This window comes from Dromiciops gliroides, chromosome 3 (genome assembly GCF_019393635.1).
Source record: "Dromiciops gliroides isolate mDroGli1 chromosome 3, mDroGli1.pri, whole genome shotgun sequence".
Classification (NCBI taxonomy): domain Eukaryota; kingdom Metazoa; phylum Chordata; class Mammalia; order Microbiotheria; family Microbiotheriidae; genus Dromiciops; species Dromiciops gliroides.
The window spans coordinates 390,882,050-390,895,804 of record NC_057863.1 but is presented as its reverse complement, the minus strand read 5'-3'; the positions used below and the strand labels follow the sequence as shown (position 1 = coordinate 390,895,804).

General features: G+C 36.6%; 1 protein-coding gene across 1 annotated transcript in view; it reads left to right on the top strand.

Moving 5' to 3' along the window:
* CLASP1 (cytoplasmic linker associated protein 1) overlaps window positions 1-13,755 on the top strand; it is a 336,648-nt gene that overhangs the window by 287,979 nt on the left and 34,914 nt on the right. The window contains 2 exon segments of the mRNA XM_043996430.1: window positions 2,832-2,938; window positions 9,469-9,599. Of these exon segments, the coding sequence (XP_043852365.1) occupies window positions 2,832-2,938; window positions 9,469-9,599 (238 nt within the window).

The window sequence follows — 13,755 nt, the reverse complement described above, 5'->3', positions numbered from 1 at the left end:
GAGATGAAACTGACACCATAATTGTAATTACCAATCTTGGTCTCAGAAGAAAGTTGAGGAAATGTAACTCCTTTTTTTAATTGGAGAGAGCGAGACTGTGGATTTGAAAGATGGTGCATACCCTGTCAGATATTGTCAATGCTGGTTGGTATAGCGTAATTGTTTTTTCTTTCTTAAAAGGGACAGCTTAATAGATGGGGGATATTGTATATACTGAGATGGCTCTGATGTAAAGACAAAAATTAAATAAAAATTAAAACAAATCAGTCAGCAAGCATTTATTAATACCTTGCCATATCCCAAGCTCTACAGTGAGCGCTGGAAATGCAAAGAAAAACAAAACAAAACAAAGAAGTCTCCACTCTCTAGGAGCTTACCTTATTTCAGGAAAGAGAATTACATTCAGAATAAGTAGACTAAAATAAACAGAGTGAACTTGAATTCCCAATGCAAAGAGGTCATATCGATATCATAAGTATCATTGAAATTTGATGGAGGCTAGCACAGGCATCATGACTAGATCATTTCTCAGAAAGATTTTGTTGCTGCTGTTCTGTTGTTTCAGTGATGTCTAACTCTTCATAACCCCATTTGGGAGTTTCTTGGTAAAGGAGTCTTCCTGAGTCCAGGCTCCCTGCTCTCTTTACTGTGTCAAGTAGCTGCTAAAAGATTTTTACTTTATTCAAAAGAAGGAAAATAGCTGAAGAGATAGGGGAAGAAAAGCAGCATATAATAAGTGTTGTCATTTAGAGAAATTAAGCCATCAGGGCAGAGATTGGGGGTAACACTGATAAAGAATATTGAGAAAAAAATCCATAAAGGAGAAAATAGAGTTGATATTGTCATGGGATATGCTACAAACCAGTCGGATGGATTGAGGAAATAGATGAGGAATTTAAAAAAATTTATCTCAGATCTGGCATAGGGCCATGATACAGAATTGTTGATAAAGGACTTCACTTACCTGGACATCATATAGATCATTCTCCCTCCCCAAAACAGCTAAAAATTCTTAGTGTGCTTTAATAATAGTTTAATTATGGTGGAGCAAATGATAAGGGAGATATTATTCTGAACCATTTTGACAGTCAAACAAAAAGTGGTTCTTGATGTAGAAATGATTATGAACCTTGCAGGGAAGCTACACTGACTTTTGAACTTGTGATAAAGGAAGAGGAAAACTTAGATATAGTCTGACATACTCTCCTAGACTTTAGGAAAGAAGATTTTAAAGACTTTAGAAAATAAAGTTCATGGTCTAAATTTCTGTGGGAGAAATCAGTCCAAGAGGGATTGAAAACTGTCATGAATTAAGTTTTGAAAATGCTACCTCTGACAGTTTAAATGAGGAGGAACTCCCTGCACTCACAAGGAACTCACTGACCAGTTGAGATTTTTTGTCTTGTTTTGTTAAAGCCTTAGACAGTATAAAGATGGAAGCAAGCTTAGGTAATTGAAGGAATACGAAAAAGGTAACATAGTCTTAGAATTTTAATATCAGAAATGATAATAGTTATACTAATAACTGACTAGAATGTATAAGCCATGGTAGCTAGGGTGGCAAAGTGGATAGAACACTAGGGCTGGAGTCAGTAAGACCTGGGTTCAAATCCAGCCTTTGACACTTACTGGTTGTGTGACCCTGGGCAAGTCACTTAACCTCTCTTTGCCCTAGTTTCCTCATCTGTAAGTCAGGATAATATTACCTACTTCGCAGTGTTGAAGGATCAAATGAGATAATATCTATGAAGTGATCAGCACAGTGCCTAGCACACAGTCGATACTACATAAATGTTAGTTATCATCATCATCATTACTACACCTCATAACAATTCTATGATGTAGTTTTTAAAAGTCTTTTAATCTCCACTTTACAAATGAAAAGTGAACAGAAGTTAATTAGTTTGGCTTATGGGGTTTGTGACTCCAGATTCATCACTTGTATTATTATGCCTTGCTGCCTCTCTGAGAAGGAGCTGTGGCCAAGCCAACAAGGGATTTTCAGCTATTTGGTAGGTAAGAGGAAGATTTTTTTTTAAGAGATAGAATCTCTCATAGTTTATGAGATAATAAGTGATAGAAATCAAAACTATTCATCTCATCTTTTACCTTAATTTTCTTTCAAAAAGAATGATTCTCCTACTTGGAAGAAAAAAAGTTAACAGAATTAGAACCCCAAATAAATGAGTTGTAAGACAACACTCAGCTTCCCCAATGAGGTTAATTCACCACATCTCTAGGTACTGAAAGAACTGGCAGATGTAATTGATGAGGTGTTATCAAGTGGTTGATTATAAGGTCATGATGAGTTTAAAAGATGCTATAGTGGGGGCAACTAGTTGGTGCAGTGGATAGAGCACTGGCCCTGGAGTCAGGAGGACCTGAGTTCAAATCCGACCTCAGACACTTGACACTTACTAGCTGTGTGACCCTGGGCAAGTCACTTAACCCCAATTGCCTCACCAAACCCTCCCCACCCCCACAAAAAACAAAGAGTAAATTGCACAATAGACTGAATCTTTAGTACATTTAATGCAGGCGTTTCTTTTGATGAATGCTGCAAAGTTACAAATATTAACTGAATTCCTTAATGTATTTACCTGTAATAGTCATCACGTGTCTTTTAAACTGGAAGATAATGGGACCATTTGTTTGCAGAAAAAAAATATAAATTATGTGCTTTATTATATTAGTCTTACTCTTGTTAAGAGATAGCACTGCATAAGTCGATATTGCTCATGGTTTTAAACTTGGGAGAAAAGACTTAAGGCAAAATTGTTTATGTAGTACTTGCCATCTTTGTCTGATCTTTCCTTTTTTATTTGCTTCAGGGCTCTCCAAGCAATACCATTGGTCGAACTCCTTCAAGACACACCAGTAGTAGGACCAGCCCCTTGACTTCACCTACCAACTGTTCCCATGGTGGTCTGTCACCAAGGTAATAAAATTTTCACCAAACTATCCCAATAACCACTTAACTTGCTACTCAGTATTAGAATCAAAGTTTGTTAGAGTCGAAAGAAAACTGAGCTGGGAATTGGGCATCCTGCGTTCTAGACCTGGTAACCACCACTCACTGTTTATACTCTTCTTCTCCAGGCCCCACTTTGTTTATCTGTAAAATTAAGGGGGTTGTACTCTGAGAATTAAGGTCTCCTGCAGCTCTAAAATTCGTGGAAATTTATAAATCAAGCTAAGAGCCTTGGACTCATTCCACATCAATTTTATGCATGGATTAGTCATACTCCTACATAGCTTAAATGCTGTTTAGGGTTATCACAGACTGTTTAGCCCAGACACAAGTCATTTATTTTCTGATCAAATTGCTGTTCCAAAGTCAACATCTGAAATGTGTATGGTCTTTAAAAAAAATACCCCTTCTTCTTTTCTAAAAGAAAAAAAAAAATGCAAAATCGGAATTCAAGTCTACTCTCAAAGCAAGACACTATTCAGCAGAGCCATAATTTGGAGTCTGAGATGACTGGAACGGTTTACATTTTCTATTTACGTTTGCATTTTATTAGAAAGGAAACTTATTCTGTTTGCTGTTTGCCAGCGATCTTTTAGTATCATAAAATACCAAACTTGGCTTAAATACCATGTTAACCTTATGAATTCAGTATCCTTGGATAACAAGAAAATAATGTGCCCCTACATCTTTGGAAGATATTTTCTTCATTGAGGCTGGAAGGGAGGTACCTTAGTTTAGTTGATAGAGCAGTAAACTGAGAGGTAGAAAGATCTGGACTCATATGCTGCCTTAGACACAGAATGAGCATTGTGACCTTGGCAAATCATTTCATCTCTCCGCGCTTCAGATTCCTTAGCTACAAAATGAGGGTATAGGAGTTGATTACCTCTAAAGTCTCTTCTAACTTTCAATCTGTGATCCCATAAATCAAGCTTTATGGTCTCTATATACTTGTTTTCTAAGGTCCATTCCAGAATAAATTTGAGTAGTAAAATTAAAGAAACAATTTCCTCTGGAAGAGCTTATAAAAAACAAAAATCATATAAGAAACAAATTATGATTAATTCAAGTATACAGTGGGTGTGAAATTTGTTGCTGTGCCAGTAAGATCTTTTACAAAGCAATCTAAATATGAATTTGCTAGGGCCACACCTTCTGTGTCAGTTTGCAGGAACTGGGATCTCCACAAGAAATGGAAAAGAAAGCTATATTTTGAGAGGAGGAATAAGACAGCTTATTGTCAGTTTTGACTTTAAAACATTTAGAAAAAGAAAGCAACATTTTTCTTTCTGATTTAATACATTGTTCAATAGTGATGGCCAAAATTGCAATTAAAAAAAAAATCTTGAAACAGTAATATACTTATGAAGCTGTTGTTGTCACTCAGGTCTCTTTGGATCACTAGACTCTCCTGTTAATATTTTGGACCAGAAATTTTCACTCTCTCAAAAAAGCAAGTGATTCTGAAATCTTATATACAGATTTTTTTTCTTTTGCTGTGATTCTTTCAATTAAAAATATGCCCCTTTATTAGATTTAATAAAGTTAGAAGTTGTTTCCCTAAAACTCATTCTGCTTTTAAGCTACTTAGTGACTTAAACTTATATAACCAAAACTAATGGAAGTGTCAGAATTTGCCATAAGCCTGACAGAGGCTCAACCAACACTTTTATATGCTAACACCCCTAATTAAGATTTAACTCATCCTCTTTCACAACAGAAACAGAACTGTTACTGTTCTTCTCAGTCAGATGGTTTTAAATACCTCTATGTGAAAGTGACTCCTGGAACATTAACACCTATAACTTGACACCTCTTAGTAATCCAGTTTGTGGGTATTTTCCAGACTTCTTTGTTGCTTCTGATTCTTCCTCCTGGCTACCCTTTTTAAAAATTCCTTTTCATTATTGAGTAGTACCTTCTTCAGGTGTTCTATAAATGAAATAAAAGAGCCAAACCTTAGACCAGCTAAAAGTTGTGGTGGGAGCTTATCAAGCTTGAACTCATAAGTTGGAAATTGCCTGTGCAGTTTTTTTCTCCTGTTAGCAAAATCTTCATGGTACCAGAATAATATTACTTCAGTTCATTTCTTTCAGTGGACAAAAGCCCAAAAAAGAGAATAATAACATAGCTATCTTCTGTAAATACTACCATGGACAAGTCAGCTTCGTGAATTTTCTCACAAAGAAATTCCACTGATGACATCAAGTTGGACAGTTTTTAACCAAACAGTGATAGATTAAGAACTAATGTCAGAAGAACTTTTTTGCAACATTTCATTTTAAGAAGAAATTTATATGTACACTTTTGTCTTTTTTGAATGTGACTTTGACAACAATCAAGTTGTAGGGAAGCAGATTTTTGTTCAGTGTGAGAAATAACTTTCTAACTAACTAGAGTTATAACATACTATCACACAAGGTAGGGAGCTCCTTGTCATTAAAGGTATTTAGGTAGAGTTTGGATAATACATCAAATCTATCATAAAAGGGCTCTTTCTGTAGTGGGTGAGAGATTGTAGTACTGAAGTTCCTTTACCGCTCAAGATTCTGTGATTCCTAAAAAATGAGATGTGAGATTTACAACTTCTAACCTTGATTGCTTTATCTCCCATGAATATTATAATACCAACATTAGTTTGGCAATGTTTATCAAATGTCATTTTTTAAAAAAAATTTCAGCTTTTATTCTAATTATTGCATGTTATGATTTGCTTATTAGATCTTTTAGAGTCAAAATAAAGTTACCTGTTACATTGGCCTAAATTTTCTAGTAGCTACCTTTTCATTAACCAAGAATAGGAGAGTTCTGACATCATAATTAATAAGTCTCAGTTGGTGAGATTTTAGAATACCACTAATTGGACAGTTATTTCACCAAGAATTTTCCAACATTGATTCCCGTTCCACTGTATCTAATATGACTTTATGATTCTAAAATGTTTAGGTTTTTAAGATATCTCAAAAATCATCCAAAGAGAATCCATTCCACTAACACTAAATTAGCCTGAAACATGAAAGTGCCCACAAGCAGTAACCACTTTTCTTTCTATCCTCTTGGGACCCTTAAGGCACAGAGAGCTACATTTCTTCCTCTATTTACTGTATTGCCTGCAGTTATGTCTTTACCACTAGATGGTGCTCCTACATTGTAAGAGGAATTAATGCCTGCATATACTGGGACTTTTCACAGAAACAAAATGATCAAGGTATCCAATCTCAGTGAAATGCTAGGTGGTGAAAGAGGGAACTTGCCTATAAATTTAGCCTTCCCCTCACACGTGGACATTTGAGACTTGTGATCCCTTGGAAACTATACTTTTCTTTTTCTGAGTTTTGAACAAATTCTAGGACAGTGAATATTTTTTCAACAGATTTTCCTACAGAGTAAGAATGTCCTGCTCTGAAACATGGAGAAAGAAGCATTCCTTCATGGAATGAGCATAGAACAACAAGAACATCTCTAAATGTTTTCTTTCTATTTGATGAATTTGTTAGGGAGCATTCTTAGGAGAAAATCGTATAATGTGGACCAACTCAGTATTTTAGTTCACCTAATTTATTGCTCAATTCAGGTATATAAAGCATACAGTCAACTGCATTATTGATTTTTCTAAGGGAATATATACCTGGATAGTTGAAATTAGACAAGTACTTCTGCAATAGCTGTAAATGGACTGAGGGATAGTGAATAATCTCCCTTCCGTCTTAAACTTCAGAGGAGTCAGAGGCTTATGGCTCATTCATTGTATCTGTCATTGGATTTAAAAAAAAAAAGTTTAGGTAATTTCCTTGAGTTTCTACCTTCCTTTTATAACCTCCCCATTCCAAACCACAAGAGACACTGGCCTTGGAACATGTAAAGAAAGCTGAAGTAGAAATTAGACAAGTGCCCTGAATCTCTGAGGGACCTACTGGGGAATGAGCATTTTCCTTGCCTCCCCAGAAGCCCAAACTGAGAAACTGCCCTGCAATACACTGGAGCTTTTCTTTAGAATGAACCAGCACTACATAGAATTGTATATAAATAATGTTGGACTATATACAAGGGGAGTTGAATTATTCAAAATACCAAAACAACTTCATTATAGTATATGTGTGGTCCTTTTTACAGTTTGATAATCTAAGACCTGAGACATGAGCCTCTTTATCTAGAAACATAGCCCAGTAGGAATACTGACCAATGTAATATAAAAGAAGTGTAATTCATGTGTCTTTTTTCCCATTGGACTATTTTTATTAGAGAATATTTAGAACAATGCTGCTTTTATTACTGTTTATCAAGTCCTCTGCTTCTCATAAGAACGAACTAGGCACATAACCTGACTATTTGATAATTATATTGATTTAGTCCTTTCTCAAAGTTAATATCCCATGTAATTTTGGTCATACCCACAGACATAGTGAACTTTACCTCCATACATGATTTTCAACCCAGGTAAACAGCAAATTTCTCTTTTTTAAAAGTAATTTTTAAGAAAGTAATTGATGAGTTGTTTATAAACCTTAATATTTATTTGAATTTTTTTTCAAGTGTCTACATGCATACCTCCATACATGATTTTCAACCCAGGTTAACAGCAAATTTCTCTTTTTTTTGGGGGGCGGGGGCAGGGCAGTGAGGGTTAAGTGACTTGCCCAGGGTCACACAGCTAGTTAGTGGCAAGTGTCTGAGGCCGGATTTGAACTCATGTCCTCCTGAATCCAGGGCCAGTGCTTTATTTACTGTGCCACCTAGCTATCCCCAAATTTCTCTTTTTTAAAATTTCCTTCCCAAGATCTCTTGTCTTAAAACAGCTTTATTCCTTATTCCTTTTAATTTATTTGTTATATACAAGTGTTCTGCTAATTTGGGGCTCTGTAATCAGACATTCTTGGAGAGATTATTTGCTTTGACTAGTTCTCTAAGCTTGGATAGAGGGGTTTTTTTGTTTGTTTTTGGTGAGGCAATTGGGGTTAGGTGACTTGCCCAGGGTCACACAGCTAGTAAGTGTTAAGTGTCTGAGGCCGGATTTGAACTCAGGTCCTCCTGAATCCAGGGCTGGTGCTCTATCCACTGTGCCACCTAGCTGCCCCCTGGATAGAGTTTTAATAGATAATCAAGTTTTGTACAGGTTGTTAAAGTGAAAAAATTATTTATAATTCCAAAGAGATAAGAGCCATGACTAGCATTGTATGTAGCATGACCTTACCAAGATATTACCAGAAGCTCCTAGGAGTTGTGACTTTTGTATATTCTTTTCATTGCCCAGCCTTTGACTTGTTATTTGACTTCAAGAAAAAGACTCTTAGGTTTCTTGTATCTTGTTATCCCACCTTAGAAAACAGGAATCATAGGCATGATCCTCTGTAATCATTATTAATAACTGTATACCATCAAACACAGAAAGAAGCATGAACTCTTAGGAACTAAGGTGATTCCCTTAATATAAATTTGTGTACAGGTCTGCCCTTCTTGATATGAGTGTTTTGTAAATTTCCCACATCTCTTTTCCCACCTACCAGAACACATTCAAAGGCAATGCACTTGGTTAGGGCAATGGTCCTGCAGTCAGAGAGACCTGGTTCAAATCCCACTTCAAATACTAATTATGTGACACTGGGCAAATCAGTTAACTTTGCTGTCCCTCAGTTTCCTCATCCATAAAATGAGCATGTTGGCTTTGATTTCCTCTAGGATTCTTTCTAAATCTGTGATCCTGTGATTTCTTATGAATCTCCAGAAAAAGATAACCCAAGATTACTCCCAGATTCAGCTCCTATTGAATTTTTCTGCATTCTTAGAGACACTGTGTACTCTTATCAGTTTCATTTCCAGTTTTGAGTCATTTAAGGCTAAGAAACTATGTTTTTGTTCTCCCCTAATTCCTCCATAGCTAACCAAGGCTGAATTTCATAGACCTATAGGATTATAGTATTACTCAAGGCTTTTCATAAAAGATCCAAAGCTGAGATCCTGTGGCCTGATATGACCACAGGCACTTAAAATCTCAAAGGTCAGCTTCTGTTATACTTGTGCTCATGTATAATCTTTGGTTCTATGAGATTTTCAGGAAACCCACCTATTTTTAACAAGTGTCAATTAAATCCTCTTCATTTTTTCATTTTGCTTCTTCCTTAAAGTAATTGATGAGTTGTTTGTAAACCTTAATGTGTATTTGAAAATTTCTCAAGTGTCTACGTGCATAATTGGGATCTCCCATAAATTGCAAAAACAAACACAAGGCATTTTTATACCCATGGGTGGGATGGGAAAGAATAATGTTTGTTTCAGGGATGTTCTGAAAGAGGGAATTTGTGTTTGATCTCTTTATAGTATATAAGATATTCCATGAAGTAGCCTATCTAATTTTGTTTTCATTAATTTTTATATAACTTTATCCAGGAAGCACGAAACTTGAAGCCACTCAGATTATAGTTTCTTTTCCCCCTCCCCTTCCTATCCCTTTTCTGTTTCTCTGTTTTTTCTCTCTGATTTTCCTCTTCTGATCACTGCAGTCGGTTCTGGGGTTGGAGTGCCGATGGGCTGTCGAAGCACCCACCTCCCCTTTCTCAGCCTAACTCCATCCCCACAGCTCCTTCCCACAAGACTTTCAGGCGCTCTTACTCTCCCAGGTAACAAGCTACCTGTTAAACTTGTCTGTGGTGTCACAATATTATTGCATTTCTAAAGTCAGCTTATTTCTTTCTATAAAAGTTGATCAAAAGCTTCAAAGGGGGCCTCTGCTTCCACAGCTGATGGCTGGAGTGGAAAAGGTGGGTGAGGAGCTAGCACTGTTATCAGTGGAGTGCCTTTCCATTTTGTTAGGTGGAAATCCTAAAGCCATTTTTAATTCTTCCATTTGCACACGTTATCCAAAATAGCCTGGTGAATAGCTAGCCCTGAAAATACTCAGGCTTGTTGATTGACAGAAGATTTAGAAGAAGAGGGATAAGGTGTCATGTTTCCTTAGTTCTTTTCCTTTATGTACAGGGATTTACTCCCTCAAAAATAAATAAGATATTCTCCTTTAGAAATTAAATATAGGTGTCATTACCTCTGTTTGACCTAAACAGAGGCACCAGTGATTATGTGGATTATCATATCATAATATGCCAGTCTTCCCTATCACATTAGAGCAATAGATTTTACAGTTGTAAGGAAAATCCAAGAGCAGTTCATAATTCATTGAATTGTACTAAATGTCTTTCCTCCTAGTGTGGAAAAACTGCCAGTAATCTCAATAGACCCATGCACTTGGTGCAAAATTGATACCATGTACACAATTTAGAATTTTTCTTTGTTTTGAGTAAAGAAATGTGGACCAGAAATGAACTACACTACGTAGGAGTACAATACATGAAGTATCACAAGATTTTTTAATTTTGACAGAGTCTGATAGAGACATTCAGAATGGTGAATCCATTTACAGGCATCTCTTAATCATACCCAGAGAGAAGAGTAGTAACTTAATGATTCACAATTCCAAGTAATCCAGCCAACCATCATTTAGTCAGTGTTTGATTTTGGAACACACCTTAGGCGGCTTATCTATCCACAAAATGGACAGTCTCTACATTAATTGAGCATCAGCTATGCCGTGTGTGTGTGTGTGTGTGTGTGTGTGTGTGTGTGTGTGTGTGTGTGTGTGTGTGTGTGTGTGTATGAGATTGTGTAAAAAGACACACATACTCATCTTTTGGAGTACCGGAAAGAAGTCCCAAAGTAATTCGAATTTCTCAAACAACCTCATTAGCCATGGATCTGGAATCTAACCTGCTTTAAATTTAATTTTATTTAAATACCTACTTTTAAATTTAAATTTACCTACTTTTCTACTTAGTAGACTGTGTCCATAGGCAAATAATTTCTTCTCCTCTGGGCCTTACTTTCCTGATCCAATTGGACTTAAATGGGCTCTACAGCATTCTAACTCTGAATCCTGTGATCCTGTGTCTACTTCTAGTTATCGCAGTGTTATTAAGTTAGGACAAATGGGCAAACTGCACCCAGTTGTTGGGTTCGAAAACAATTTGTCTCTATACTTGTTTGTTTGGGGTTTTTTTGGCGGGGCAATGAGGATTAAGTGACTTGCCCAGGGTTGCACAACAAGTAAATGTCAAGTGTCTTAAGCCCAGATTTGAACTTGGGTCCTCCTGAATCCATGGTGGGTGCTTTATCTACTGCACCACCTAACTGCCCCCCATCTACACTTCTTTAAGGTTAACACTGCCGTTGAATTTTAAAATTTGTTTTCTCACTTGTTAGTGCTATTTTTATAGAATAACCTGTTCTATTTGTTAGAATAACCTAAGTGGGAACATTTCAATTGAAGATCATACCTTAGAAAGATGCATCATTAATGGCCTGTTTCCCGTAACTGGATTGACATTTTATCTTAGTCATTGTCTTTATCCATGAAGCAGGGGAAAGTGGTAGTTTGTGCCCCATGCTACCAGTTTGTGAATTTGGACTCCCAGAGGTCATCCTTTGCTTCTGCTCTCCACTCTACACATCCAAAATTTTGTGAAAATGAAGCACTGTGTCTTTTTGTATGCATAATCTTGATGCTCAGTTTACTTGATGAGCTCAGTTCACTCAGTGAACTTAATTAAATATTAAGTGTAATATTTATGTATTTTCATTTGTAAGGCTGCTTACCTCTGGTCTGGCCACCTGTAGGTAATAATTCTTGCAACACCCATATCATAAGGTTGTTGGGAGGAAAGGATGTTATAAACTGTAAGTAGCTACAAAAAATATGTTAATATGAAGCACACATTCTGAATTAAATGAAATGGCTGCAAATCATTATTTCCCCTGTGCAAATATTAACCTGTTGGGTAATATGAAACCCCAGGACAGACTGAAATTGAATAGTCTAGAAGACATAGAGGGTGGTGGGGTGGAACAAATGGGTATTTTAACTCACTACAGGCAGCTAGATGGTACAGTAGGCTTGAAGTCAGGAAGACATGAATGCAAATCCTCCCTCAGACACTTAATAGCCATGTGACTTTGGGCAAGTCACTTCATCTATCTCTGTACTTCAGTTTCCCCATCCCCAAAATGAAGGGATTGAATTTGATGTTCTTTAAGGTTTCTTCCAGCTCTAAGGTGATGATCTTCACTTGTCCTTCCTGTCCCTTACTAACATTTAGTATTGCAAAGGCCCACTGGGTAACATCATCAATATAATATCATAATTTTTGTATTTTTATGGACTCTAAAATTTTGGCAAGCCAATGAAGAGTCAAGCCAAGAAATATAGAAATAGCAGTTAAAGCACATTGCTAGAAAACCTTTAAGAATCCGTTAGCCTGGACAGCTAGGTGGTGCAGTAGATAAAGCACCAGCCCTGGATTCAGGAGGTCCTGAGTTCAAATACGGCCTCAGACACTTGACACTTACTAGCTGTGTGACCCTGGGCAAGTCACTTAACCCCCATTGCCCCCCCCCCCAAAAGAATCTGTTAGCCTGTATTTAAAAAACAAAACAAAACACAAGCCCTCATATCCCTGGTATCTAAGAATCTTAAAGCTACTGCCAGCACAGGTTTTGTTTAGACTAATTGCCATAGTTGCCATAGATTTCTTTTATTGTGTGTGGAATGCTCTAAATAAAAATTCTTAATTGGTTGATTAATCAAAACTAAGAACAAAAAGTCTCCAAACAGCAGAACTACTGTAGTAGGTTTTAACTGTTTTAGAAACTCTGATGCCAATTGTAGCAGTATGTGCTGTGCAACCTGAAATGAACTATTTCAAAAAGGCTGAAATGAATTGTCCAAAGGCTAGTTTATTTTTTTAAGCGACATGAAAAATAACATTGTGACATCCTTTTAAAGCTGAATATCTCTACAACCTCTTCTTGTTCATTCTATCACTGTTTTATGCATGGGCCACTTTATTATTTTTGGTTGTTGTGATTAGCAGTCTTTTAAGGCTTTATTTCCCCATCTTGTGTATATTTTTGTTTGTCATCCAGTCCTTACACATAAACACAAATGTACTGGCCAGATGTATAAATGCTTTTTTCTACATCTAAGTAAGTGAACCATTTAATGAGGATTTGGGAGGGACTCTGCATTTTCTCTTATACATCTTTTGAAGACCTCTGTTTTTAAAATTGCTACGAAGCAAGATAGCCATGTGAACTTGAAAAGAGCTGAAATCTTGAATTTCATTCTAGTTCTGTGTTCTAGCTCCTGTCAGTGCTCGCATCAGATTTCAACTGTAAACGTGTTCACGTACACATGTTTCTTTTTGTTTGATCTCAAAGCCAACCTTTTGACTAAGTATCTAAATTGGCAGGTGTTTTTGTGAGCCCTTCAGACAATTTGTGCTGTGTGTTTTCTTCTCTGTGGAAGAGAAGTGATTAATTACTGAACTGACCACAGGGCATTTAGACTTTTTCACTAACTGTGCTACCACCATTTTGTAGCATCTTACATAGTAAATCATTCTGCTTTCTGCCTCCTCTGAATGAATGTTCATCCTTGTTGTCTCCGAATAAGAACCAAGTTCTCACAAAACCTTATCCTAAGCCAGAGCACTTGGAATCCTGGTCATGCTTAATGAGTGAAGCTTAGCCATATTCTGTCTTGATATTCTTTGCAAATTTTTTTTAAGTGTGTATGTGTGGCTGGGGGGGGGGGAGCAAAATCCTTTGAGAGTTATGTAGATCATTACCCTTTCAGGGACAGAGCAGAGTTGACTATGCTCTTCAAGGAATCTCATTTTTCCTAAAACATTGTGACACATATACATTCTTTCTTCACTTGCTTATTTCTTACCATAAATTTC